The sequence below is a fragment of the Ictalurus punctatus genome, chromosome 13 (genome assembly GCF_001660625.3).
Source record: "Ictalurus punctatus breed USDA103 chromosome 13, Coco_2.0, whole genome shotgun sequence".
Taxonomy (NCBI): Eukaryota; Metazoa; Chordata; class Actinopteri; order Siluriformes; family Ictaluridae; genus Ictalurus; species Ictalurus punctatus.
The window spans coordinates 5,354,198-5,381,439 of NC_030428.2; the positions used below are offsets into that span (position 1 = coordinate 5,354,198).

Consider the following 27,242-nt stretch of genomic DNA (forward strand, 5'->3'; position numbering starts at 1 on the left):
TCAAGCCAAGTTCCTGTCCGAGGTCGAAGAGACGGCCTCTCAAGCCAAGTTCTTGTCCGAGGTCGAAGAGACGGCCTCCCAAGGCACGTTCCTGTCCGAGCTCAAAGAGACAGCCTCCCAAGTCATGTTCCTGTCCGAGGTCGAAGAGACGGATTCTCAAGGCATGTTCCTGTACGAGGTCGAAGAGACGGCCTCTCAAGCCACGTTCCTGTCCGAGGTCGAAGAGACGGCCTCTCAAGCCACGTTCCTGTCTGAGGTCGAAGAGATGGCCTCTCAAGCCACGTTCCTGTCCGAGGTCGAAGAGACAGCCTCTCAAGCAAGCTTCCTGTCCGAGGTCGAAGAGACGACCTCTCGCACCAAGTTCCTGTCCGGGGTAGAAGAGACGGCCTCCCAAGCCACATTCCTGTCCGAGCTCGAAGAGACGCCCTCCCAAGTCAAGTTCCTGTCCGAGGTCGAAGAGACTGCCTCCCAAGGCACGTTTCTGTCCGAGGTCGAAGAGACGGCCTCTCAAGGTACGTTCCTGTCCGAGGTCGAAGAGATGGCTTCCCAAGCCAGGTTCCTGTCCAAGGTCGAAGAGACGGCCTCTCAAGGCAAGTTCCTGTCCGAGGTCGAAGAGACGGCCTCCCATGCCAAGTTCCAGCTAAGAGTGGACGATGTCACCTCCCACGCGAAGATCCAGTCTGAGATCGATGATGTGACCTTCCACGCCACATTCCAGTCTGAGATTGGCGATGTGACTTTCCACGCCACGTTCCAGCCTGAGACCGACATCATGACCGACCAAGTTATGCTTACACCAGAGTCTGTTAACATGACCAACCAAGTTCTCCTCATGCCTGAAACCGACGTCACGACCAACCAGGTTCTCCTCGCGCCTGAAACCAACATCACAACCACCCAAGTTATGCTCACGACCGAGTCTGCTGACACGGCCAACCAAGTTCGGCTCATGCCCGAGTCTACTGACCCAACCAACCACGGTCTACTCACGCCTATGTCTGTTGACACAGCCAACCAAGTTCAGCCGGCAGAGTCGATGGAGGACAATGGTCCGCCTTCCTGCTCTGCTGAGGATGACGCTCCACCTTCCTGCTCTGCTGAGGACATCACTCCGCCTTCCTGCTCCACTGAGGACGTCGCTCTGCCTTCCTGCTCTGCTGAGAACATCACTCCACACTCAAGAAGGGCCGGGCCACCAAGTCAAGCACCTGTCTAAAGCTGATGGCACAACTTCCCAAGCCTGGGTCTTACCTAATGACCCCGGCGAACCAGTCCCAGCCTCATGTCTGCTCCTCAGCTCCTCAAGGAACCTGCTACTTGTCGGACAATGCCTGCATTGGAACTTGAGGGGCTGTGAAGACATTTTGCCCAGAGGGCCAGTACTGCTGGGGGATGGAGTGTATTTTGGCACTTTGGGAGAAGCACCCTGGGGGGCAGGGGGGGTTCGGTCATATTACAGTGACTACATTTCCCATCCTGCACTGTGGCCTACATACATGGCCACCATGGACCACAATTCCCAGAACTCTCACATTCATTCTAATCACACACACCTGCATCCAATCTCACACACAATCACACCACACATAAAAGAGACTGTTTGAACACCAGTCTTTGCGAAATATTACGTGTGTCTTCCATATACCAAGCTGTTGTTCATCGTGTTTTGTGCCCTCGTTTTCAATTCTTGTTTTGCCTCGTTTATGCACGTTTGCCGATCGCCTGACTTATTGCCTGTTATTGACCACGTCTATGTTTCACGATTTGGATTTGTTTGCCTGTCTAATAATAAAGTTAATAATCTGTTAAATAATAATAATAAATAAAGTTCTTATCTGCATTTGCATCCATCCTCAACTCCATTATGTGACAATTTGACATGCAATTTTAAGGAATACAAACATCTAAATAATCTGAATGTTTTTAGATAATTATGTGTAAAAGGGTAATGCCAATTTTAGCTTTATCATTCAAGAGATCCTTGCTTTTTAGTTTTTTCCCCCTAAACCTTAAACTATAGAAGTAGAACCTCCATATTACCTGATATGGTAGCCCGTAAGTGATTCTCCATTAAGGACCAGGATCACGTCTCCCTCCTTGATGAGGCCAGGAAACAGCATTACAGTTCCACAGTCCAGGCATGTGTTCAACTCTGAGAGCAAGTGAAGCCAATGCCATTTTCACCTTTAGTTAAGTTCATCATAGTACTGCTTATAGGTTAGGATATCAAAAGGGTCAATTGTGTAAATTTTGCAAACAAAGCTTTTGGTAACATCTGGCTGACATTACATATTACAAATGCTTGTGACCGTCTGAATACAAGAATTCTTACTAAATCAAAACAAACAAACAAAGACAAAACAGTCAAAACTAGCTATCTTTACTTTTAGAAGCAAAACAGTCAACATGGGGTCAAACAGTGATGGGCATTGTCATGGTAATGGAAGGATTGTGTTGCAAGTGCCACTGCTTTCTGGACAGTGAGCATATCCTAAGTATTGGGATTCAGAACACTGCATGACATCATGGGAGTGCCATACCTCTCAAGTATCAGATTCGCCACCTGATTTTTTTTCTTTCTTTTCAGCAACCACAAATCCCTTTGTCCAATGTAAAAATAATAGTTTGGTACTAACACACAGATTATCAACGATAAAATAGATGAAATGATACAAACATTATTGGGGACTACAAACCTGCATGTAGTTGCAGAAAATTTGTGGAATTAGTGTTTTAAGAAATTTGGTAATACATTATGATATAAAAATGGGTTTGGAAGACTCTGGTGGGCTTCTGGTGTACTACTGCAGACGATACAAAAATATGCTATTGTGTCTATCAAACAAAATGCACACATGCTACATCACTCTTTACAAAAATTAGCACTGTTCATTCCATCACAATCTTCAAGAAATGCATGAAGCTCCTGCAACTCACCCAAGAGCATTTAAATACTGATACAAAAACACCTTTTTAGGTACTGTGATGGCAGGCCTGCAGCCCATGCCCACAATGCACATCAAACTCCTCGCACAACTGCCGGCGGGGTGATGAATGGACAGTGCCATTTCACCACACCGGTTGTTTTGGACAGCAAAAGCGCACATGGTTGTAAGGCGGGGTGCCAGAAACACAAATGGCAGGGTGATTTCGTTCTCCCAGCATGCACCTAGAGACTTCTCTCTCTCTCTCTCTCTCTCTCTCTCTCTCTGTGTTTTTAGATGCAGACGATGACAACAAAGCCGGAGAAGAGGAAGAGGAGAAACTCCCCAGCTGCACTGCAGCCTCCTGGGTTCCGCCTGCAGGCCACTCAAGCCTGTCCGCAGCACCTCACACTGGGAAGACAGTGACCTTCATCCACCCACCCAGCACCTCTTCACTTCCTCACCTGCACCAGCATATAAATAAAAATCTCAACTTTTTGCACCACCTCTGTCTCCTGAGTGCCTGTGTTCTGCCAGTCACGGCCCTGAGCGGCTACACTGGTGGAGAATGAGGGTATAAAGAACACAGGCCCAACCCCTCCCAGATGACATGGACCCTATCCTGCAACATCTGCTGGAGACCTCCAACAATGGGTGGTGACCCAGGAGCTGGCCCAAAGCCTGTGCGCTGGAACCCAGGAGCTGTTGGAGCTGAAGAATAAGCACTGCTCCGCTGCCTTCATCCCTCTCCCAGACCTCTTCCAGGAGGCTCCAGGCATCTTAACCAAACTCCCCAGCAAAGATGATGTTGAAGCCTTCCTCCTGACTTTCAGTCAGGTCGCCTGACATGAACAATGTGAAGAAGAGCGTTGGGCTGACATTCTTGCCCCTTTCCTGTCAGGGGAAGCACAGCGTGCCTACTAAGCCGTCCCACATGTCCAGCCTGCCTTCTATCCTGCTCTGAAGGCCAAGATCTTGAGCCACTGTGGCTTATCCCCCATCAATGTGGTGACTGAGTTCCACAGCTGGTCCTACCAGCCAACCAGAACAGTACACCGCTGCTGAAGTAGTGTAGAAAGTCATCAGGGACTGCTCTCTACAAGCTCTGCCACCTGAAGAACGGAAAGCAGTGGGGATGAAAGCCACCAGGTCCCAAGGGAGATGGTGGAGGCCGTCCAATGTGCCCTAGGCACACTGAGCATCGGCAGAGGTGAGAGAAGAGACCATCCGCTGGGGTTCTGCTGAGGTCCAGCACCCCAGTGGCCAGAGCCCAGCCTACATTGGGAGATAAGACCGCAGGAAAGCCAACCTGCCTATGGGACATCTAAGGATGAACCCATGCCCACCAAGCCAGATACAACCTCCCCATAGCGCGTCGTAAAACCCTGGCTGGCTGGCTGTGTGCTCCATTCTGCTTCTCCCCCAGATCCCCCAACCACAGCCGTAAGGGTGAACGGCCGGCCCATTACCGCCCTCCTAGATCCAGGGAGCACTGTCACCCTGGCCAAACCGACAGCCCTAGGCCCATTGCCCAAACCTATGGATGTCCTCCCGGTATCTTGCATTCACAGAAACATCTGGGAGGTCCCTGCCATAGAAGTCCTGGTCTTCTCACTGATTGGCAACTGGCCACTCCTCATTGGCCTCATTCTGGAGCTCCCATTGTCATTACTGCTAGGGTTCCCCAAGCTGTCAGCCATGAGAATCCACCACTGCTGATGGCAGAAGAAGAGGCCAGCCACCAGAAACCATGTCTAGCTGCCCTGCACGGCCCAGGAATATGCGGACGCCTTTGGATGTGCCTCCTCAGGTGAGATACCCATACCCTCGAACCCTGTCTCCTCTGTGTTTCAACAGGTTGCTTGGGAGGGGAACCTACGGCATGAACAGAAGGAGGATGACTGAGGCAGTGCTGGGGCCAGGTGTATCTGATTGACGGCGTTGACCAACACCCAGAGCAGCGTCTCCCAGCCACCTACTCCCTACTGTCCAACGGCCTCCTATACTTCCAAGCGGAGCACCGGGGCAACCCCGGTATGGATGCCAACGTCTGTCAGCAGTACCCCCAGCGCCAGTGTGCCTCAGAAGCACCCCCCCCCCCCCCACCTCTCATCCCCATCCCCATTTTTGGCATCCCCATTATTATTATTATTATTATTAAGGGTGGGCATGGATCTGGTAGGGTGACTTACGATGTCTGCCTGGGGTCACAAATACATCCCGGTGACCTTCAACTATGCGACCAAGTACCCCAAAGCATTTCCAAAGAGAAACTCCCTGGCTGCACTGCACCTCTCGCCGGCACCTCTGCCAAGCCTCCTGGGTCCACTTGTCTGCCGCACCCCACACTGGGAAGATGCCGATCTTCATCCACACACCCAGCAACTCTTTACTTCCTCACCTACACCAGCATAAATAAAAATCTCACCTTTTTGCACCACCTCTGCCTCCTGAGTGTCTGTGTTCTGCCTCTCCCAGCCTTGAGAGGCTACAGTACATAAAACTGGAATATGTTGTAGTCAGGGATGTCACTAGAGATTTATTTAAAAGAATTTTTAAAGCCACCAAAACATCTTTCTAGTCATGTATATTTTAGAGTAACTATGGGTGTAAAATCTATAGAATTAATGTCATTCTTGTTCAAGGTATACCTGTCTCATGATTTGTGCTAGAGACTGATCTAATAAGACTTATTTAAATTATATTAAAATAAAGACATTAAAGTCCATTTTGTCCCCATCCATCCAACACCAACAAAAGGCAAAAATGGCTGTACTATGTACCTAAAATAGTTTTTAAATTTTATTTAGAGAGAGAGTTAGTGAGTGAGTGAGACAGCAATCAACATTACGTTACTGCACATTGTGTTTGTTAATTACATTAACTATGTTTAAATGGACAGTTATAATCAAGCTACTGTGTATTCGAGCTACAGTCTTATTTGTCTGTCTGTGTATACATGGCACGACGCATAATCGAATGATTGATATGATTTGGTGCAATCCCTTATGTTGCACGTCACCTCTTGTAATGATCTGGGAGTATTTCCCTTTAAGACCAGGCGCGCGACTGCCTCTGGCTGCCCGTATGTGAGTCTTCAGCAAGTGTGTGAGTGAGCAACCGAACTGTAACCGTGATAATGGTTAGCATAAATAATAAAACCAACGGAAAATATTTAAACAGTAAAATGTGTCATGTGTGGATAACTCCCCCAGGTCCTAATGCCCACCTGTTTAAGATGCGATGGAATTGAACCATTGATGGAAAAAAAAAAGAAATGAAAAAGAAAATATATTGGCTGATTATTTTGATTTGCTTGCGGGTTAATGAAAATAGGCCTAGCGACATCCCTGGTTGTAGTTAAAATATTGGTTTGTTAGAGAAAGTAGTGTCTATTATTAGGTATCATGATTACATTTGTAGTTTGAACTGCTATATGACTAATGCTTTTAGCACATCTGTGTACCAGCATTAAACAAGGTCCCTCTGTTCCATCTACTAATTACATGATTCAGCTAATCAGCTAATTACAGCCTTTGCAAGTCCCCTGCACATCCCAGAGATCTCACAGAGGTCTTTACTCAGATCATAGCTATCTGCCTCTCTCCTCAGATTCCACAAAAAAGAATGTATCATCTTTTTTTTTTGCCAGTGCTTTTCTTCCATAAAATTAGATTTATAAAACCCTAGTTTGACATTCAGACATCATAAACTATTGGAATATACACAAGGTGACTGCTTACAGTAGTAAAGATGCTTGTAGTAGTGAGAAAGTGAGTTCAACTCACCTTCTTGGTTTTGGCCAGGAGCTCACCAGCATGATGTTCTCTGTAACCTTGTAGTCTGGTTCCATTCACCTCTAAGACACTATCTCCCATTAGACACATAAAGGTGTGCTAAGAGTCACTCGATAACCGAGTCAGTTATGGCAGCCACAAGGGGCAAACAGTCTGAGTCTGATTTATATTAACAGGCATTGGTCTCAAGAACAACCAATAAGGACCTACATTTTATAATTGAATCACTTTAATAATAGAATGTAAGAATTACATCAACGTAATCATTAGAAACAGTTCCAAGAACAGTGACCCTATAACGCACACATGGACAAATATGTCAAAACCTACCAGATTGTATGTGGAAATCTTGGTCTGCTGCTTCCCCAGGCAACAGGCTCTCTGAAATTCCTTCAGATTGGAGACCTGTGTTCAGCCCTCTTGTCAATATTCAGCAACCATGTTCAGTACTCAAAATAATTCTGTACTGTGATAATTTGTCATTTACAGTAAATAAAATGTAGCACTGTCAGGTTTCATCTAATTTGTAAAATGTTACCTTATCAATTTTTATTTGGATCACTATCTTCTGCAATCCTGTACAATAGCCTCCACTAATATTGGCACCCTTGGTAAATATGAGCAAAGAAGGCTGTGAAAAACTGTCTAAATTGTTTAACCTTTTGACTTATTTGATATTCCTATTGATATTTTACATTTTGTAATACACCGGGTTGACTAGGAACAGGAAATTGTTCAACCATGACTTCCTGGTTCACAGGGGTATGATTATGAGGTAACAGATAGGCCAAATTCCCTGTCATTCATAATAATGGGTAAGACCAAGGAATATAGCTGTGATGTGCAGCAGAAGGCTGTAAGAAAATAGCACAAGCATTGAAATATCCATTTCCAACATCAGGCAATAATTAAGAAGTTCCAGTCGACTGGAAATGTTATGAATCAACCTGGAATTGGACGCATGTCTATATTGTCTCAATACACTATGAAGAGGATGGTGTGAGTGACCAAAATATCTCCAAGGATCACAGCTTGGAGAATTGCAGAAGTCTTGGGGTCAGAAAGTCTCCAAAACTACAATCCGAAGTCACCTACATCACCACGAGTTGTTTGGAAGGGTTTCAAGAAAAAAGCCTCTACTCTAATCCAAAAACAAACTCAAGCATCTTCAGTTTGCCAGATGCTACTGGAACTTCAAATGGGATCGGGTTCTATGGTCAGCTTTTTGGCAATAAACACCAGAGGTGATTTTGGCGAGCACAGAGAAGTATCCATATGGAAAAGTACCTCATGCCTAGGGTTAAATATTGTAGTGGCTCTTTAATGTTTTGGGTCAGTTTTTCTGACAGAGGTCCTGGACATTTCGTTAGGATACATGCCATCATGGACAAATATCAACAGATATTAAATGAAAACCTGACTGCCTCTGCCAGAAAGCTTAAAATGGGCTATGGTCGGATCGTCCAGCAGCACAATGATACAAAACATACATCAAAATCAATACAAAAATGGTTTACTAACCACAAAATCAAGGTCTTGCCATGGCCGTCCCAGTCCCCTGACTTGAGACCCATAGAAAACATGTGGAGTGAACTGAAGAGAAGAGTGCAGACCTCAAAATTTGAAGTATTTGGAGAGAGTCTGTATGGAGGAATGGTCTCAGATCCCTTGCCATATATTCTCCAACCTCATCAGGCATTATAGGAAAAGACTTAGAGCTGTTATCTTGGCAAAGGGAGGTAGCACAAAGTATTAACTAAAAGGGTGCCAATAACTGTTGCACATCTATATTTAATAAATATATATATAGATATTTGGAAAAACCTGTGTTTTGTTTGCAATTGTTTGATATCCATGAGAGCAGAGCATTTTTGTTAATTTTTTGTATAAAAGATCAAGAGGTTAAACAATAAAGATAAATTTTTACAGCCATCTTTGCTCATATTTACCAAGGGTGCCAATTTCTGCGGAGGGCACTGTATCTGTATGCACAGTTAAAGTTATGTCTGCATTCCTGGCAGTAAGTCAGAATTGTTTAAGGTGGGTGTCATGAGTGTGTCTTCATGGTCACAATATCAAGGCACAGCCAAGGTCGAAGAGGTGTCCAGAATGAGGGTTAGAAGTAACATCCTTGTTATTTGCAAATGATGATGATCTCTTGGCACCACCTGAAGTGTATTTCCAACACTTGCTTGAATGTTATTGATGAGTGTGAAAAAGCTGTGATGAAAAGCAGAACCCCATTTTGAGAATAGGGTCTTTACTGGAAATGAGTTGGATGCTCCCTTCAAATAGACCTTGCCCCTGGTGGATGACTAAGGATACTTGGATCTTATTTATAGATGATGTTTGGCACTCTCTGTTTAGCAGTCTATGGCCCTAGGCTCACCTTGGATTTACTCTCTGTGATTGGGTGAGGAGCTTGGCAATGTGGGAGAGCCTTGGGGTAGAGCCACTGCTCCTCCGACTTGAGAGGAGCCAGTTGAGGTGGGTCAAACACCTTAGAAGTATCCCCCTTGGCTGGTTACTAGCATGTCCCACTAGATGGAGACCCTGGGTCTGCCCCAGGTTCCACTGGAGAGATGATTTTTACAGTTTACTTGGGAATGTCAAGGGATCCTCCATTAGGAGCCAAAATCTGTGACCGGGGGTAGAGATGTCTGAGCTGACATTCTCAGATGGTAGCCAAATGATCTCTCCGAATTAGATCATTCTGTAAAACATATGATGGTGAACTTACAGCAATGCTAACGCCCACACTGCCAGATACTTTTTTCAACTGCACTGTGAACTTTGAGATATATGAAACAATATAGGTATGCAATTGTTTCTTGAATTTGCTTGCTGTTGTTTGTGACATACCTGGACACTGAGGACGTGCACTTCAGGCACATGGAGCCTACGCCCAGTTTTTGGCGTCATCATCACTGTCACCAACTCGTCAAGACCGTCTGCTTCTGCTTGACTGTCTACAAAAAAGAGATACACAAACACATCATGCTGGTCTGAGGGTTATAGTATCTTTCAGCAAAGCACTTCCTGTTAATTGAAATTTTGAATATTGGTAGAAGTATTTTATACTTATTTCTCAAAACAACTAGATGTGTCTTATTCTACATAACTGTAAAATGTTAAAGATACAGTGGCGCTTGAAAGTTTGTGAACCTTTATAATTTTCAATATATATCTGCATAAATATGACCTAAAATGTGACAAAAATATTATACTTGTTCATTTATTTATTGAGGAAAATTATCCTATATTACACAGCTGTACATGGCAAAATAATGTGAACCTTTGCTTTCAGTATCTGGTGTGACCCCCTTGTGTAGCAATAACTGCAACAAAACATTTATGGTAACTGTTGATCAGTCCTGCACATCAGCTTGGAGGAATTTTAGCTCATTCCTCAGAACAGCTTCAACTCTGGGATGTTGGTGGGTTTCCTCACATAAACTGCTTGCTTCAGGTCCTTCCACAACATTCCTGTTAGATTAACGTCAAGACTTTGCCATTCCAAAACATTAAGTTTATTCTTCTTTAAACATTCTTTGGTAGAATGACTTGTGCGCTTGGGTCGTTGTCTTGCTGCATGACCCACTTTCTCCTGAAATTCAGATCACGGACAGATGTCCTGACATTTTACTTTAGAATTCGCAGGTATAAATCACAATTCATTGTTCCAACAATGATGGCAAGCCATTCTGGCTTAGATGCAGCAAAACAGGCCCAAACCATGATACTACCACCATCATATTTCACAGATGGGATAAGGATCTTATGCTGGAATACAGTGTTTTTTCTTTCTCCAAACATAATGCTTCTCATTTAAACCAAAAAGTTCTACTTTGGTCATCCTGCCACAAAACATTTTTTCAAATAGCCTTCTGGCTTGTCCACATGATCTTTAGCAAACTGCAAAAGGGCAGCAATGTTCTTTTTGGAAAGTAAAAATTATTTTATAGAACATACAAGCAAGTGGGTTTCCTTGATTACATTTTACAATGATTTCACAGCAATGCTCACTTACAGTGTATGTTTGTGACTATGTCTGTTTGTGTTTCCTCTGCTTCCTGCTTACCGGTGTCTGCTCCAGAGTTATCTACTTTTGACATGCTTATCTGAATCTTCACATAAACCAAAAGTGGACTTCTTATGTTTTGGAGTACTCGGCTTTATAACTCACTGCACTTTGGATGTTCTCACCAGCCAAACGTGAGCCCTCCCAGCTTCAGTCCCCCCAATGCTGGTGCGGCTACCTTGCTTAGTGGCCATGATGCCAGGATCAATTTTGGTGAGGTACAACTGCCTTGCTGTACTAGACACTGGTTTAATGCCGAGAGTCGACTCGTTGCCTCTGGCTAACGCAGTATTTAAACTGGCTGGTCATCTGTCAGAAACTGATGGGTTGCCATAAAGGAATTGAATTTCTAGCCTTGAAATTTTTTAATATTGTCCCTACACTTATGATTCTGATTTACTGACCACCTAAGCCTGCACAAAAGTTTCTGTCTGAGGTTAATGAACTGCTCACTTTTGCATCCTCTGCTTGGTCTTCTGCTTGTGGGAGACATTAATTTAGATTCGCCTTCTTGTACTTTGACCTCTGAATTTTCGTCGGTCCTTGATTGTTTTGAATTTAGGCAACATGTAGACTTGCCTACTCACACAAAGGGTCACATTTTAGATTCTGTTTTCACTACTTTCTTAGACATCTCTCACCTCTGTGGCACTCTTTTAGGTATCTTTGATCACAAGCTTATTGAGTTCAGCCTACTAACCCCTACATGCAAACATAACGAAATGACTGTTATGTTATCACAAATGGAACTCCATTAACCCACTCTATTTTTCTAATGCATTTGAAATATCCTCTCTTCTTAAGTCTTCTTCCTCTCCATGGTACACTACTGAACTTAGAGCCATGAAAGCTGTGGGACTGCTTCACAAGAAAACTGTCCTCGCTGTTCATTACCTAGCATACACTGAACACATGAAACAGTACAGAGATGCTCTCTACATCACTAAATCAGCCTACCTGTCTTCTTTCAGTAATGCAGGCAGTAGATTTGTTCATTGCAAACAGCTGAAAGTCGATGCATTTTGACAATAAAATTGCAATGGGGGTTGAATAATTTTGATTGCAGCTGTATTTCCATCTGACACTGTTCGCAACCTTGGCATTATTATGGACTCATCACTGAACTTCAGTTCTCATATTTCATCTGTAACCAAAACTGCCTTCTTTCACCTCCATAATATTGCTTGCCTCCGATCTTCCATTAGCTCTTGTACTGCTTAAACCCTGGTACATGCTTTAATTACATCATGTTTAGATTACTGCAATTCTTTGTTCATTGATCTTTCATAAATTTCCTTAAATAAGAAACTCAATAAGCTACAATATGTGCAAAAAAGCATGGTTACTGACTCACACTAACAAATGTGCTGACATAACCCCAGTTCTGTAGCATTTGCTCCGGCTTCCCATATCTGCCTGCATTCAGTATGACTCCCCATTTTAACATGAGTAAACCTAAAGTAAAGCTTTAACGTAAAGTGACATTCCCATATATGCCCACAAAGGTGCTATATAAAATAAATGTATTATTATTATTATTATTATTATTATTATTATTATTATTATTATTATTATTATTATTATTATTTCAGAATTCAATGACAGCCATGTGACCTTCATGATTTTCATGACACAATAGATGTGAATCATACAGAAAGCTTTAAATTCCGGTGGGGTATTTGCTTGGCAACAAGTCCAGATGACTACTACTGGTTACTACCAGACTTACTTTTACCTTTGGACTGGGAGATGATGAGCTCCACCTGGTTGGGGCTACTTTGTATTATTTCCGCTGCTTCATTGAAGGGGACTCCCTCCAGACTGGTCTGATTCAGTGAGATCAAGCGGCTACCTGAGGGAGGACAAGACTGTTATTGCAGTCTTGCAAGCCTGTAGTGGCAGGCTGTTATTTCTACTGCCACTTAAACTGCACATCTGAATTCTGTAATGTTATTAACTCTCATTATTATTTACTGAATAGACCATGGATCCTGTTGCAAAATATTTCATATAGATAATTTCTTTGTACATAGACCTGGTCTGATTCGTCCATCCCTACTCGCTGGTCCTCCCGGCACAACAGATGCAATAAAGATACCTAGATCCAGACCACTGGCACTTTCTTCTCCAACAATTACAATACCTTGCATTAAAACAAACAAAAGAAAAGGACTATTGGGACAAGAAAAACATTGTTTCCTTAAAAAAGTAATAAGGTTACTGTATTCATTTATGGATAGCATGCATTTAAAGTAATGTTTAAAATTCAGCATCCTTACCAAGGCCTAATTTCATATCTTTCTTCAAAGTTACACAGAGAATTTCTCTCACAGGAGCTCGGGGACTTGTTGGAGTGTCTCCAAGTTGGAAGGACAAAAAAAAAAAAGGAATTATAAGATCTGCTTTTGTACCAGAAAATAACAAAAGTTCCAAGTAGCAAACATTCGTACTTTTTCAGTGGATCTGCAAATTGCAATGTTTAAAGCTTACCTACTCTAAATACCCTTCATCAAATTGACTAGTTACTTATTAAGCCCCTTCATTTGCTGAAACAAATGCATTAGAAGTAGGGAAAGCTTCAGATTCTGCATAGAAATACTGGATGTTCCCAGACCCACAGCTAAGAACTAATAGCTTACAAGAATATGCTGAGAAATGTAAAAATATCTAAACAAACAAACAAACAAATAAATACATAAATAAATAAATTAAATTGCAAATAAGTGAGTGCAGTGACCTGGAGAGAGTGATCTGCACCTGAATAGATGTGAAACCAAATAATATCAGTTTATCTACTACTGGTCAGTTAATCTTCCTACAAAAAAGTACTAGAACTGCATCTCATATTGGTCTCATCAACAAATCATATTGCATATGAATGGCACCTCTTACCTCTTAAAAAAGAAGGAATGGATGAAACACCTGAGCTTCGCTTTGAAGATCCAGCAATTCTCTGAAGATCTCGACTCAAGGCACTACAAGGTCATAATAGCCATTATCATCATTATCTTAGGACAGTTGTAATATAACATCATCTTGGGCATATTTTCTCTGACTTTTATTATATTGTTTATTTTTAAATGCTTGTACTCTGCTTCATTTTTGCACTGGGATGTGTTTTATTGCTGAATCGATTCCCAGTAAATTATCTATACAGTCCATACAGGATTTCACAGAGTTTTTTTTTTTTTTTTTTGTGATTGTTGCAGCAAAAAATGTTTGTTTTTACTGTGGCCTTTTTCAAAATTTGTGCTTTTTTGCGGAATACTACTTGAATTGGCAAAATTGCCCTTGCACAAAATTGTTTTGCACGGTCTTTCACAGGGATGTTTGTTGGTAAATGAGACCTTTAAGCTGTACTCATGTTTGACACGCATAAATTGAAGGGGGTTGAATGCGTGTTGTGATGATGTCACATGGCGTATCTTGGCCCAAATCTGCAATAATTTTGAAAAGTGGTAAGCTCCTGTGAATATTGTGCAGCTTTCTTGATTTTGCATTAAATTCTGCGATTGCAAAATTGCTAAATCCTGGAGGGACTGTCTATGGTATGTCATTATCAGCACCAGATTTAGCCATGGCTGACAGAATCTACCAGAACATCACAACATAGCAGATCCAGACTCCATTTCCAATCACCCACAGCCACCATCATATTCATGTTCATGTTCATATATGACAAAAATTATATATATATATATGATAAACATCTCTGCTGCCTGACACTATATATGAGTGGATATATATGTCAATTGAAATGGTGTCATGTTTTAAAGCATGCAACAATTAGCAGGATCTATAAGTCTCTAAAGAATTTAGTGATCTAACTTGTAGTACTCCAATAAGTCTCTCTGCTGTTTGATTCTGGTTTCAATACGATTGGCAAGGTCATCACACAGCTTGCTCATGGAGTCATGGTGAGCAACATCAGGTCTGCCATCGTTGGACGTCCCCTCAAAACAGGAAATCCTCCTGCTTGCATCATTCTGGGCACTGGGCACTTCACACTGTAAATTACTATCCTCTGGAGAAACAGAAAAGAGATGCATATCAAAATGCTATATTGGGTTTCCAAATTGTATTGGATTAATGTAATATTAATATGGCTAGTAATGAAACCTAGGGCATCGTTAGTCAGTAAGACCACGCAAACTGATAATACTTTTCATTAAGTCTTAGCCAGAAGGTTTCTGAAGTAATAACTGATGTAATTGTGGCTGTTTTAATACATTAGAAAACTCATGCCCACTCCACAGCCCACTCCAATTATTTTAGCTTTAGATACCTGTAGCACTGTTAAATATTACAGAAATGGTATTACAGTATAGGACTTGCCTGAGACCAGACTGTGGCTCAACTGGCGAGAACTCATCTCCATGTGAAACTTGTGCTGTGCTATGCATAGGCTGCAGAGGTACCTTGCGAATCTGGATTTCTCCATAAGAAAGGTGTGCTTCTTCTTACTGATGCTGCTTACGATGACAAATTTACGCTTCTGTGGTGGAAAAGAGCCAAATGGACAATCATTGGCAGTCAGATAAGTAAGGAATAAAAAAACATGGAATTTGCTGTTATAGACAAATAATGATTGACGGAGTGATGTGACGTATTAATACCACAAAAGTGATTCTTTTTATATAGCATCATGTAACAGACTGTTCTACTCCTCTTATATAGCAGGAATTTGCCAGAGACAAATCATACCTTTTTTTTTATCTATTTATAGTTTCTAATATTATTGAACATCTGCAAATCAGATTAGCAATTATAATGAAAATGATAACAGGGACTTAACAGTTGTTCCCTCAGCTGGCCTCTCTTTCTCTCTGAGGAAGGTAATCAAAAAAATGCAGCTTGTTGTGTTACCAACAAACTGTTAAGTAAACATTTCCTCACAGAAAACTTCACCATGTCTGCCATTCAAGTACCTGTGTAAGTTGTTATTATAAAAATGATAATGTATTAGAATATTAATATAAACCTGTGAGCTGCCTTGTACAGTTGCGGTCGGAGGTTTACATACACTCATCATTAGCATGAATGTCATGGCAATATTGCGCTTTCAATAATTTCTTTGAACTGTTCTTTTTCTGGGACAGAAAGATATGTACACATTTTTTTAAGCTGGATTGCAGCTTAGCAGTGCTGGGATATGAACTCATGATTTTAGGATGAGTAGTCAACATCTTAACCACTGAGCTGTCATAATGTCTTTATTATTGTTTTGTCAACATCCTTAGCATGTCCAGGTTTCTTTTGGGGTGGACTTACAGATGCAAAGATATTGATGGTTTCTCTCCAGTGGAATGTAAATCTCTTGGTATGGGTGTTATTTTTAACTTCATACACAACAATGCCTTTGGCACACACCCCCAAGAGCAGCTCTCCTGAGCTGAGCATCTTTTGGCAGACTGCATGATGAAAAAACATACCGTACTCCGGAAGCTGCTGGATGGCCTGTGCAATCATTGAGATGGTGTCAAAAACAACAACAAAAACACTTGGAATATGTGCTAATTTTCCCATGACTCGGTGCCATGATTAATTAAAAATAATAATAATAATAAAAAAAAACAGCATAATTATATATTTATTTAATATATATATAATTATATATATTAGAAAATTGTGCATCACCTTGAGGAATTCTAGCTCAGACTCCTCAGCCGTCATGTTTGCATTATTAGCATGTAAATGCAGTAACTCTTGTTTCAGGCAAGGCATGGCCATTTTCTCCATGATGCTCTTAGGGACGTAGTGCTCAGGCTGATAGTACTAAAAACAGATATACAACTGTTGTGTGATATTTGCATGTTTAATGCATTACCATTAAATGTGTTTTATGGGAAATACATGCTAATTCATTTTTAAAAATTCCCCAAGCCCAGTTCTCATCATCTGCCAGACTTAATTTGTAGAAGTTGTAAAACCATGATCATGCATACAGTACATCCATTTGAATGTAGCATACATCCATTGCTTCTCCTCTCAAGCACTTAAAATGTCAGGAGAATGTCTAACTAAAATGTGTACTAATATGTGTACCATTTTGTTCAGGTCAAGTTATGATATTTAGTAGCAGCTACAGATGTGCTTGATGTTAGATACATCCTAGGCTGTGCTGGGACACATCATCGGTGATATTACTTGACATTAAATGTAACATACCAGATGTTACATCAGGTGTTTTGGGTCTTCCAACATCACACACCCTTGCTTAGGTGACCCAGTTGGCTTTGATCAGACTCCAGTTTGTGTACCAGCAGCATTAGGCAACAGGCCAGAGCTCTTTATTTAACACCATATAAAAGGATCATTCTGTTGCCTCTGTGGTGGACCTGAAAGCTTTTCTTTTTGCACCCTCAATGATGCTGATTAGAGTGTAAAGCCTTCAGAGTGAGTGTTCCTGCCTCTGGCAGTCCCCACCAGTATCTGGTATTTGGCCTGCTTCGCCTTCTCAATGCAGTCCTACCAGAGGACTGTCAGTCCAATCATGACCAGTTGTTTTAAGACCTCTAACAGTAGTGCCATGTCAGGCCACAATGGCAGGCCCCTACACATATATACTAAGGTTGTAAACTAACTGCACAATTAAATGCATTGTGTTGAAGGATCATCAGATCTCTATAGAAGAACAGAAAGGCTATATCATCGTTAATTCAGTTGGCAATACCTCAGGCAAAATGTCCCCAAATTCAGCTTGCAGAGCCAAAGCACCAAGAAGAAGGCCAGTCTCTTCGTTACAGGGCAATCTGTTTTCCAGAATATCCCTCCTGAGCTGCAGGTAGTACTGGTGTCGTGTCAACTTGTGTCTGCCAAAATAATACATAAGAACATGATAATAATGATACACAGGCTGGTATATTGTATGCGATGGAAATTTGAGACTGAAAACAAGGAGTAGTTTATCATTTTAGAGCATACTGCTGCCTGCAAGGCAAATTACAGTTGCGGTGAAAATATAGACAGTCTGTCTCTTGCCCCTAACTCACCCCACGCCTTAAAACTAAACATGCTAAAATTACATATGACATGTGAGTTGCTTTTTAGGGGGAAGACATAGATTCATTATATAGCAATATTTAGAATACCGATAGTTCCTGGGATCTAGTTGGCTATATGGCTATTTTACTGTATGTCTAGACATTTTAAGCATTACAAACAGCACTTTTAAAGGACAAAGGAATCTTACAAAAGTAGACTGACATCATTGATGAAAAATTTGATTCGGACGTGAAGAACAAACATGGACGTGGGTACTTTTTTCCAGCTCTCTGGGGAAATTTTGGAAATTTTGGTTTTGTTATCCAGAAAGAAGAATTCATTGGCTGAAGAAATAAGAACCACAAGTTAGTATACAATAACTGTAGTCCAACATTCATACTTGTTGTGAATTATCCAGGATTATTGAGATATTAAATAGTGAAGTTTTTGGGGAAAATGTAAATATATACCATACTGTGCAAAAGTCTTAGGCACATGCAAAGAAATGCTGTACAGCAAACATGCCTTCAAAAATAAAGAAATTAAATGTTTCTACATTTAAAAAAAAAAAAAAACAACAAAAAAAACTATAAAGTGCAGTAATAAACAGTAATAAATGAAACAAAGTCACTATTTAGTTCGACAAACCTTTGCTTATTTTTTTTTATTTATTTATTTTTTTTTTTAAAGGTACACTTTCTACAGTTTTATCAGGAAATGAGCTGGTAAGATTTATTGAGCATTTATCTTGCAGAACCAGCCACAGTTCTTCTGGAGATTTTTACATGCCTTCATTATGTTTTTTTTTTTTTTTTTTGTGGGAAAATGTCTCTTACTTAATATGCTGCTTTCTTTAACGACATACAAACGTTTTTCTGTAACATGTAATTTTGTGCAGAAAAACTGATGTTTGGAAATCTAAAATGTTTTTGTACTGACTCGATAATGTAGAAGTACTAAAAAAAGACTACAACAAAGTTTGTACTAAAAAAAAAATAAAAAATAGGGTGTATTTTGCACAGTACTGTACATCTTTGGGAACAGATAGAAACAACATCAGCACACACTATTGTCAGTGTAGGCAAGGCCAAAGTAGAAGTGCTCCACCATTTTTGAATGGGCAATAACCATATCAAATATATCCCCTCCTCTAGTCTTTACATCACATTTGATTAAGATGGTCTGTCCATTCGGCATAATCACTCTCACGTCCCTTTGTGTAGAACACGACGTCCCTTTCTTTGACTACAGAAAGAAAAAGCACTTAATGACAGCAGACAGGAAAATGAACAATAAAGGAAATGAATCACTGACACAATAGACAGCACCAAACTAGCTGCTATAGAATAGTTTGGAATCAGTGCCATTATTGTAGGTCACTCTTCATAAGAATCAAACTCACCACAATGGAACATGGCAGCTCCAAGGTAATGAATGGCTCATCCAAAATTCTAACAAACTCTGGCCCCATGTTCTACAAAAGAGACACAGCATCTTATTGATATGATTTTTGCATCTCAACTTAATAATTGGGTGTTTTCACATTCAAAATATTTTCAGAAATAGCACCAAAATAAGCAGATATTATAATTGTTTCATTAATTAGTCAAAGAGAGTAGGATGCAGTAACCTAGGTCCAGATCTAGATCACTAACAAACAATTCAGATGTGACAGTGGCAAGCATGAAGAATGAAGAAGAAACCTTGAGAGGAACCAGATGCAAAAAAGAAACCATACTTTCCTGGCTGACAACGTGTAGTGAGATTTCAGTAATTACAATAAACAGCATACAGTGAAAACAGAAAGTCTGAAATGCATTGGAAATCCAATAATTCCAGTAGTCATGGTTGGAAAAAGGCAGGCATGGGCAAGTTTACAGTCAGAATCATCTATTAGGCACATTGAGGTCAAGACAGAAAAACTCTGCGCATAAACAAGACAGATTGAGACTAGAAATACATAACATGAAAAAAAATTGTGAAATAAATCAGGCATCAGGAGACACTGGGGAAAAGGTTAGGTCAGAGCTGGGAGAACAACTTTGAAAATGAAGAAATTACAGGTACCGTGACATTTTTTTATTCCCAACTAGAAGCAGTTTACTGTACCTTGAGCTTCCTCTCACTGAGACTGAGTGAAGAGCCAAATGACTGGTTAGATCTGTCATTAAGCTGCCTTTGGATGTGAAGGTATGGAATGCTAGTGCTCCCTCTGTGATGGGAGGAGTGAGAGCTTCTAGAACATAAACAGACTGAGTTAAAGCCCTGACTTCACATAATGCCAATTGCGATATCCAAACCCACATTTATTTGCCTCATGAAGTCAATTCAGCCTCGGACCGAATAAGGCAGCAGTTTATGAAACAGTTAGTTAGGTACACTAGTACAAATCTAGTGGAGTTATATTCTATTTACCTGTTATATTCAGCCTGGACAGTGTAAGATGGTGAGCTGATTGCTTTTGGTCCCCAAGCGAAATTCTCAGTGTAGTCTCCTAATGCAAAGTAGATCTTATTATATAGTGTTTATTTTATATATTTTCAGTTCTGTCTTATTTTGATTCGAAACAAACCAAATGATCAGATGGCTATTAACACAAGAGTCCTACCTCGAAGTTTGTGTCTAATCAACTGACTTCGATCGGTTATCAGGGAAAAGTTACCCGATGCATTCTCTACCTAGAAAACAAACAAAAAAGCAATATTTATCATTACTACATATGTGTCTGCCTTGTGCTATGCTTACAACATGCCAAATCTGCATGGCTTGACAAAATTTGTAGTCCAGTGGTCAGTAGTACTATGATCAACAATTAAGTTACTGTAAATTTACGATTGTGTTTCCAGTGTGTTTTGGGTTATTGTCTTGCTGCATGATTAAGTTCCTGCCAATTAGATCGGATGTATTTATTTGGAAATTGGCAGACAGAATGTTTCTGTAGACTTCATTTGACTTAATTAGACTGAATTAATTCTGCTGCTACCATCATGAGTTACATCATCAATAAAGATTAGTGAGCCTGTTCCAGAAGCAGCCGTGCAAACCCAAGCCATGACACTACCTCCACCATGCTTGACTGATGAGCTTGTATGTTTTGGATCATGAGCAGATCCTTTCTTTCTCCACACTTTGGCCTTTCCATCACTTTGTTAGAAATTATTCTTAGTTCCAGAACTTTTGTTGCTCATCTCTGTATTTCTTTGTGGATTCCAATCTGGCTTTCTGATTCTTACTGCTGATGAGTGGTTTGCATCTTGTGGTATGGCCTCTACATTTCATTACATTTGAAATGTTTCTCCAAAATCTCCATAATTCTAATCACCATTATTATGGACAAGTAAAACTAAGCTTTAGCAGACTTACTGGGTGATGTAGGACATACTGGATCAGCTGCCTGATTATTCTGTCTGGAGGCAGTAGGAGAGCATTCTTTTGGTGCTGATCACAGTGCTGCAGCACCGCCACATTTGGTCGTCAACGGGACACTTTTTCACACATGCTCAGTAGAAGGATGTTCAAGTTGTCGTTTTATTTCTCTTATACCTCAGCAATTTTCCAAGAATTCTATTAAAGACCACCAAAGACCGTCACGTTGTCAGGGATTTCCCCCAAGAACTGCTCGAGGGAGCGTGTATATGCAACGCGTGCTTCTGCATTGACATGTCTCTGTTTTTTTTACCATGTGTGTTTTAGTTTATGTCCTGTCTCCACTCATGTCTTGTCATTGGTTGTTTCCCTTATGTGTCCTAATCATTCACACCTGTTCACGTTTAACCTCTGATTATTCTGTGTATTTAACCCCCCATCACCACCACCACCAATTCAAGAGCCGTTGTTTCTACCGTGTTTGTTTCCTCGTCTCCTGATCTTGGATTTGTCTGCCTGCCTTTCTCAAATAAAGCCTTTTACTGCATTTGCATCTATCTGCATGCCTGTTACATGACATACATCATACTTTTTATCTGTTTATACTGATTAACTGGAAAGTACACAGCCCTTCATCTTGAAGACTTTCCAGCGTTTGAAAACTTTACAGCTTTACCTAATTTTCTTATTCAGTTTATGTGTAGCGTCCACCATATAGGTCCCTGTGAATTGGACGTTACTATAGAAACAATGCTGTATTAAATCAATATTAACTTGCGATTTGTCTTTGTCGGAAATACTGTCAGATCTACTGTTATAGACTGTGAGATATACTGCTATAGACCTTCTGACCAATCAGAATTGAGGATTCAACAGAGTATGAAGAATATTTTTTAAACACCACATCCTTGCACAAAATTGCTTCCAGTGTCAGCAGACACACACAATAAACTGATCCAGACAGGGAACCAGATGAATCACGATCACCATTTGAAAAGTTTCTCCAAAATCTCCATAATTCTAATCACCATTATTATGAACAAACAAAACTAAGCTTTAGCAGACTTACTGGGTGATGTAGGACATACTGGACCAGCTGCCTGATTATTCTGTCTGGAGGAGGTAAGAGAGCATTCTTTTGGTGCTGCTCACAATGCTGCAGCACCGCCAGCAGATTTGGTCGTCTACAGGACTCTTCTTCACACATGCTCAGTAGAAGGATGTTCAAGTTGTCGTTAAGCTGGACAGGCTACAGGACGAAAGAGCATTGTGAGAAGGAGTATCTTATGTCATTCAAATAGCAATACTTTGATATTGCCTAATATCAAAACAAAGGCTAAAGCGCCACATTAAAGACAGTAATGATTGAATATTAACAGCTCACCTGATTTTGAGGAAGCTGATAATCTACAGTCCAGTACAGAGTCATTCCCAGAGAGTAAACTAGCATCTAGAAACAGAACAAGCAACTTGTTATAATTGGTTTCTGAGCACTCATGAAATGTAAACAGGGTCCATCAATGGGGTTTAAAATAAAGAGTCACCATGAACAGCATAGTGTTTAGACTAAGCAGGTCTGTATAAAGTTGTAAAAACAGTAATTAAGCATGGCAAATAATTGTTAATGGTTTCATGAAATCTTCCCATGGTCTTTTTATCCTTTAAACTGAAATTGCACGTAAGAATTTTGACAGCTTTGGTAAGGGATATTAGCGTGACTTTGCATTGCAACTATAACCACTGTTCAACCATTTTCTGAGCCATCTAATTGTGCACAAAGACATAATTGATTAAGTCAATGCCATACCAACACACAGTAATACACACCCTCTCCATCATAGGTCACAGTGATCAGAATTCATTTTCAAGGTTACCATCTACGTCCACCTGCTCACGATATATTATATTATATATATATATATATATATACATATATATATATATATATGTATATATATATATATATATATATATATATATATATATATATATATATATATATATATATATATATATATATATATATATATATATACATATATATATACATATATCTATATATATATATATATATATATATATATATATATATATATATATATATATATATATACACACACCTGTGCATATAAACATTGCTAGAAGTATGTTTATATGGTCTATTCACTATGAGTATGAGCTTGGTTGTCCTTGCCAGCTTGGCAAATTATTTACATTTCTGAGCATGGTCTGTTAAATGGATTCCTGTTTTAGATTACCCTGATGTCTGTTTGCTTGACCCACTTGGATTGGGAAAAGTCAGGCTTTGTATTTTTAACAGCTAAGCACCCCCAAACACACACCTCCTCAACCTTCAAAGATAAAAAGACAGCAATATAAGGTTTCTTTTTTGCCATCCACCTCAGATTATTGGCACTAAACAACTGTTTTTAGGTGGATTATTCTGGACTGTTGTGTGATTAAGGGAAACAGCAACACCAGTGGTCATAAAGTCAATGTACAGAATGGTGTGTTAGGAAGAAGTAGGAAGAAGTGAGGTTGGTACTGATTTCTTTGTAGCCCAGACTGTAGATTCATGTAGCCTATCAGTGACAGTTGTGTCAGGTAATTATACATACCCTAGATTTCAGTGTACATTTGGGCTGATGTTTAAAAAAAAAAAAAACTTTTTTTTTTAATCTCAGTGTCACTTATGCATCTGAAACCCATCATCATCAGTTATTGAGAGAGCTCGTGTGAAGTACTGTACATTCATGAGTGTAATGAATGTGAATGATTCACGCTATAAAGTTAAAAATATATAGACTATGCACATCTTGTCCAATCAAAGTACAAATTACAAAAAATGACAGATGACTAACCTGCAAGTTTAGTATGTTTTGGTTTGAGCAAAAGGGTCACAAAGGGTTACTTTGGCCAATATTCATATTATACCATTTAATATCACGACTAGTCACCGCATGGGTCATGTGAAAAATATGTACACCCCATGGAAATTAATGGCTTTTTTTTGACACATTTGGACAAGCAAACATTTGATTATCTTTGAAACGGTGCCTATTATTGAAGTTCATGTACTTGAACAAAACCACAAAGAAAATTTGCTTTTTTTCAATCATTTATTCAACAGAAATATCAATAGATGTGATATTCTTTAGTGAAAAAAAATGAACTACACCCTTGGCCTCAGAAGCTAGTATCGCCCTCTTTAGCAGAAATAATTTCTTGTAGGCATTTTGCATAATTGTCCACCGGGCTTGCTGGAGTTTATGACCACTCTTTCATGTAATATTCCTTCAGCTGCAAGATGTTTGAGGGTTTTCTTGCATGTACTGCCCATTTCAAATCCCCTACAACATTTCAATGGGATTCAAATCCAGGATTTGACTAAGCCGTTCCATAACCCTTTCGGTTCAACTTCAACGTTTGGACAGACGGCCTCACATTATCTTCAAGCACACTTTGATATGATTAATTCATAGTTGAATCAATGAGTGCAAGCTGTCCAGTCCCTGAGGCAGCAAAGCAACCCCAAACCATAATATGTCCACCATCCTGTTTCACAGTTGGTATGAGGTGCTTCTCCTGAAATGCTGTCTTTGGTCTGTGCCAAACATGTCTGCTGTTACTGTGGCCAAACAACTCTATCTTTGATTAATCTGTCCAGAGCACATTATTCCAAAAAGCCTGGTCTTTGCCTTTATGGTCATTTGCAAATTAAAAACTTTTTCCTACCTCGCATGCAGGTCAACTTTGTGAAATATCTTTCTGATTGTAGAAGCAAGCTCTTTAACACCAACATTGCAAGACTTACTAACAGATCCTATGATGAAACTTTGGGGTTATTGAAGACTTCATTTTAAATCAGACGGTCTGCCCATGGGCTGCATTTGCTAGGACGTCCAGTCCTCGACAAACTGGCAGTCATTTGAAATCTGTGCCTTACAGTGGAATGGTGTATTTCAAATTATTTGGAGATCTTTTTAAACCCATTGCCAGACTCATAGGCATCCACAACCTTTTCTTTCTGAAGGCCTTACAGAACTCTTTAGATCTTGGCATGATGACACCACACACCTCAATAAGAAAGGGAACACCAGACACTAGATATGAGAGGGGTATAATTAAGACATCCTAAGCAGGTTCTGATCATTGGCACCCAATCTTGAACACCTGATTATAAAATCTCCAACCTCTTCTTGAAAACTACAGACTGTGCCATTTAATAAAACACCTTTTCCCAGAAAAAAATGGTTATTATAAGGTTCCTGCTTGTGAGTGAATTTTCAACTGCTTAGTACATAATGTGACAATTCTTTTACAGAAAATTACAGGTTGAAAAGCATGAAATGCAGTACATAGAGCCTTTTACTGTAGATCTGACTTTTCTAAGATTATATGGTTTCCCACCATTTATCATTCAACTTGAACCTTGCCTTATCTCCTGGGAGACATTAAACAGAACATGTCCTGGAAAGCTCACCTTCTCTACAGCCTCTTTGCTGGAAGAAGACTGAGCCACAGTCATCTCAGGAGAGGTGAAGAATGCCACATTGTCAGTCCGGCCACAGGTTTTGAACGCAACAGTGCCACTAGGTGAGATCAAAATGGAGCCTGGGCTAATAATACTGCACAGATTACCAGGACCTGGAGAGACAGTAAACAATAGCAAGTGAATATTTGGTGACTAGTCTTCCAACATGGTTTGAGACAAGCAGTGTATCAGGTTGTGATGTTATGCTGGGTACTGGGGCTTTGACGTGTGTAGGGCACCGCATTCATGAGTGTCTTGTTTTCCTGTAATGAGGTTTCTCCCTGACAATCCTTAATTTAGGGATTGCTTTGAGAACGGGTCCAGTTTTGGTTGGTTGTTCAGAGTTGCCTGTACTCTCTGACCATGACTCACATATTCAAACTCGAAGAATTATTCACTTTAGGAAACAATGGAAACACTATTGATTTACTATCCTTTTGTCGTTTTTAATCCACAGGTATGATTACATCAGCACCGATAAATGCAACACAACCTAGGTGCACTTAATAAGCGCTAACAAACATACAGATGCATTATACTTTATATATTACTTAAACTTCATATCTAGGCTACAAAAATTAATACACTCCCATTATTTGATATGGCTTACATCAACCAACTATTTCTTTTTGGCCCTGTCATCTAAAACAAGTTGACAAGGTAGACAAGCCTATTTTTTTTTTTTTTTTTTTTTTTCCACACATTAAGTTTTGAGAAACTAAAGACACGCTAGAAGCATGACTTAGCAAAACTTTACTGTAATTCCAAGTTAAGTATGGAAAGCATGCTGATTGGGAACAGGTGGTTATGATTAGAAATCTGGAGCGAGGTAATGGAGCATGCGATGGGTCATGTGACTAGGTTAGTAGTTGAATGGTTGGCTGAGGATTCTGGGAAATGGAGTTTGTATTGGTAAGTGGCACTAACATTTTGTTTTGTTAGATAAAGTGAAACAAGTACATAATGTTTCACTAGTGTTTTGATAAAATGTTGAATGGGTTATTTCTTCACAGAATATATAGGCTATGTTCAATCTTCTGTAAGTAACATTTTTATGCATTTAATTATGCTTTCTACATGCATGTATATCTCTAGTGTTTGCATCTCTGTACCTTTATTTGAGATGCTTGTTAAGGTTTCTGCTGCAGTGAGGAGGATTGCCCACACCTCATCATCATCCAGAGGAGACCCTCGGGACTCCAGCACTTCCAGCAGGCTTACAAAAGTACTCATCCTTACTGCAAAGGTGGATAGATTGCAGGAATAAGTCTGATTTTTCACTAGTAACAAGTCTAAAAAAATTTAAATGTTTTAATTTTTTTTTCGTAAAACATAACTTTTCTTAGCTAAGAGATTCATACAAAATATTTCTTTTATTTAGTTAAATATATTTCTGGTACAGTTGTATGTAGCATACTTACTTTTATATATTGGTGTTTTAATTATTGATGCTGTATATGTAAAGAAAATCTGTAACGAATCCTACACATCAAGCATGACATATAATCAAACGTTTCATATTAATAAAACTGTTGATATTATTTGTCATTTTATTA

The 27,242-nt window shown here is 40.0% G+C and overlaps 1 protein-coding gene across 1 annotated transcript; it reads right to left on the reverse strand.

The window, feature by feature from the left end:
- Positions 1-2,036: 2,036 nt before the first annotated feature.
- Positions 2,037-26,919, reverse strand: frmpd2 (FERM and PDZ domain containing 2). The gene is given in 30 exon segments (XM_053685174.1): positions 2,037-2,161; positions 2,164-2,184; positions 3,710-3,818; positions 3,960-4,109; positions 4,271-4,461; positions 5,117-5,257; positions 5,353-5,412; positions 7,052-7,140; positions 9,111-9,295; positions 9,584-9,690; positions 12,538-12,654; positions 12,838-12,945; positions 13,082-13,159; positions 13,695-13,777; positions 14,631-14,826; positions 15,138-15,297; positions 16,074-16,259; positions 16,440-16,577; positions 17,476-17,614; positions 17,995-18,130; positions 18,854-19,031; positions 19,189-19,260; positions 19,896-20,022; positions 20,202-20,280; positions 20,395-20,464; positions 21,150-21,236; positions 22,222-22,401; positions 22,537-22,602; positions 25,636-25,799; positions 26,799-26,919. Coding segments are annotated over 30 exon segments (3,663 nt in total).
- Between the last annotated feature and the right edge of the window lie 323 nt (positions 26,920-27,242).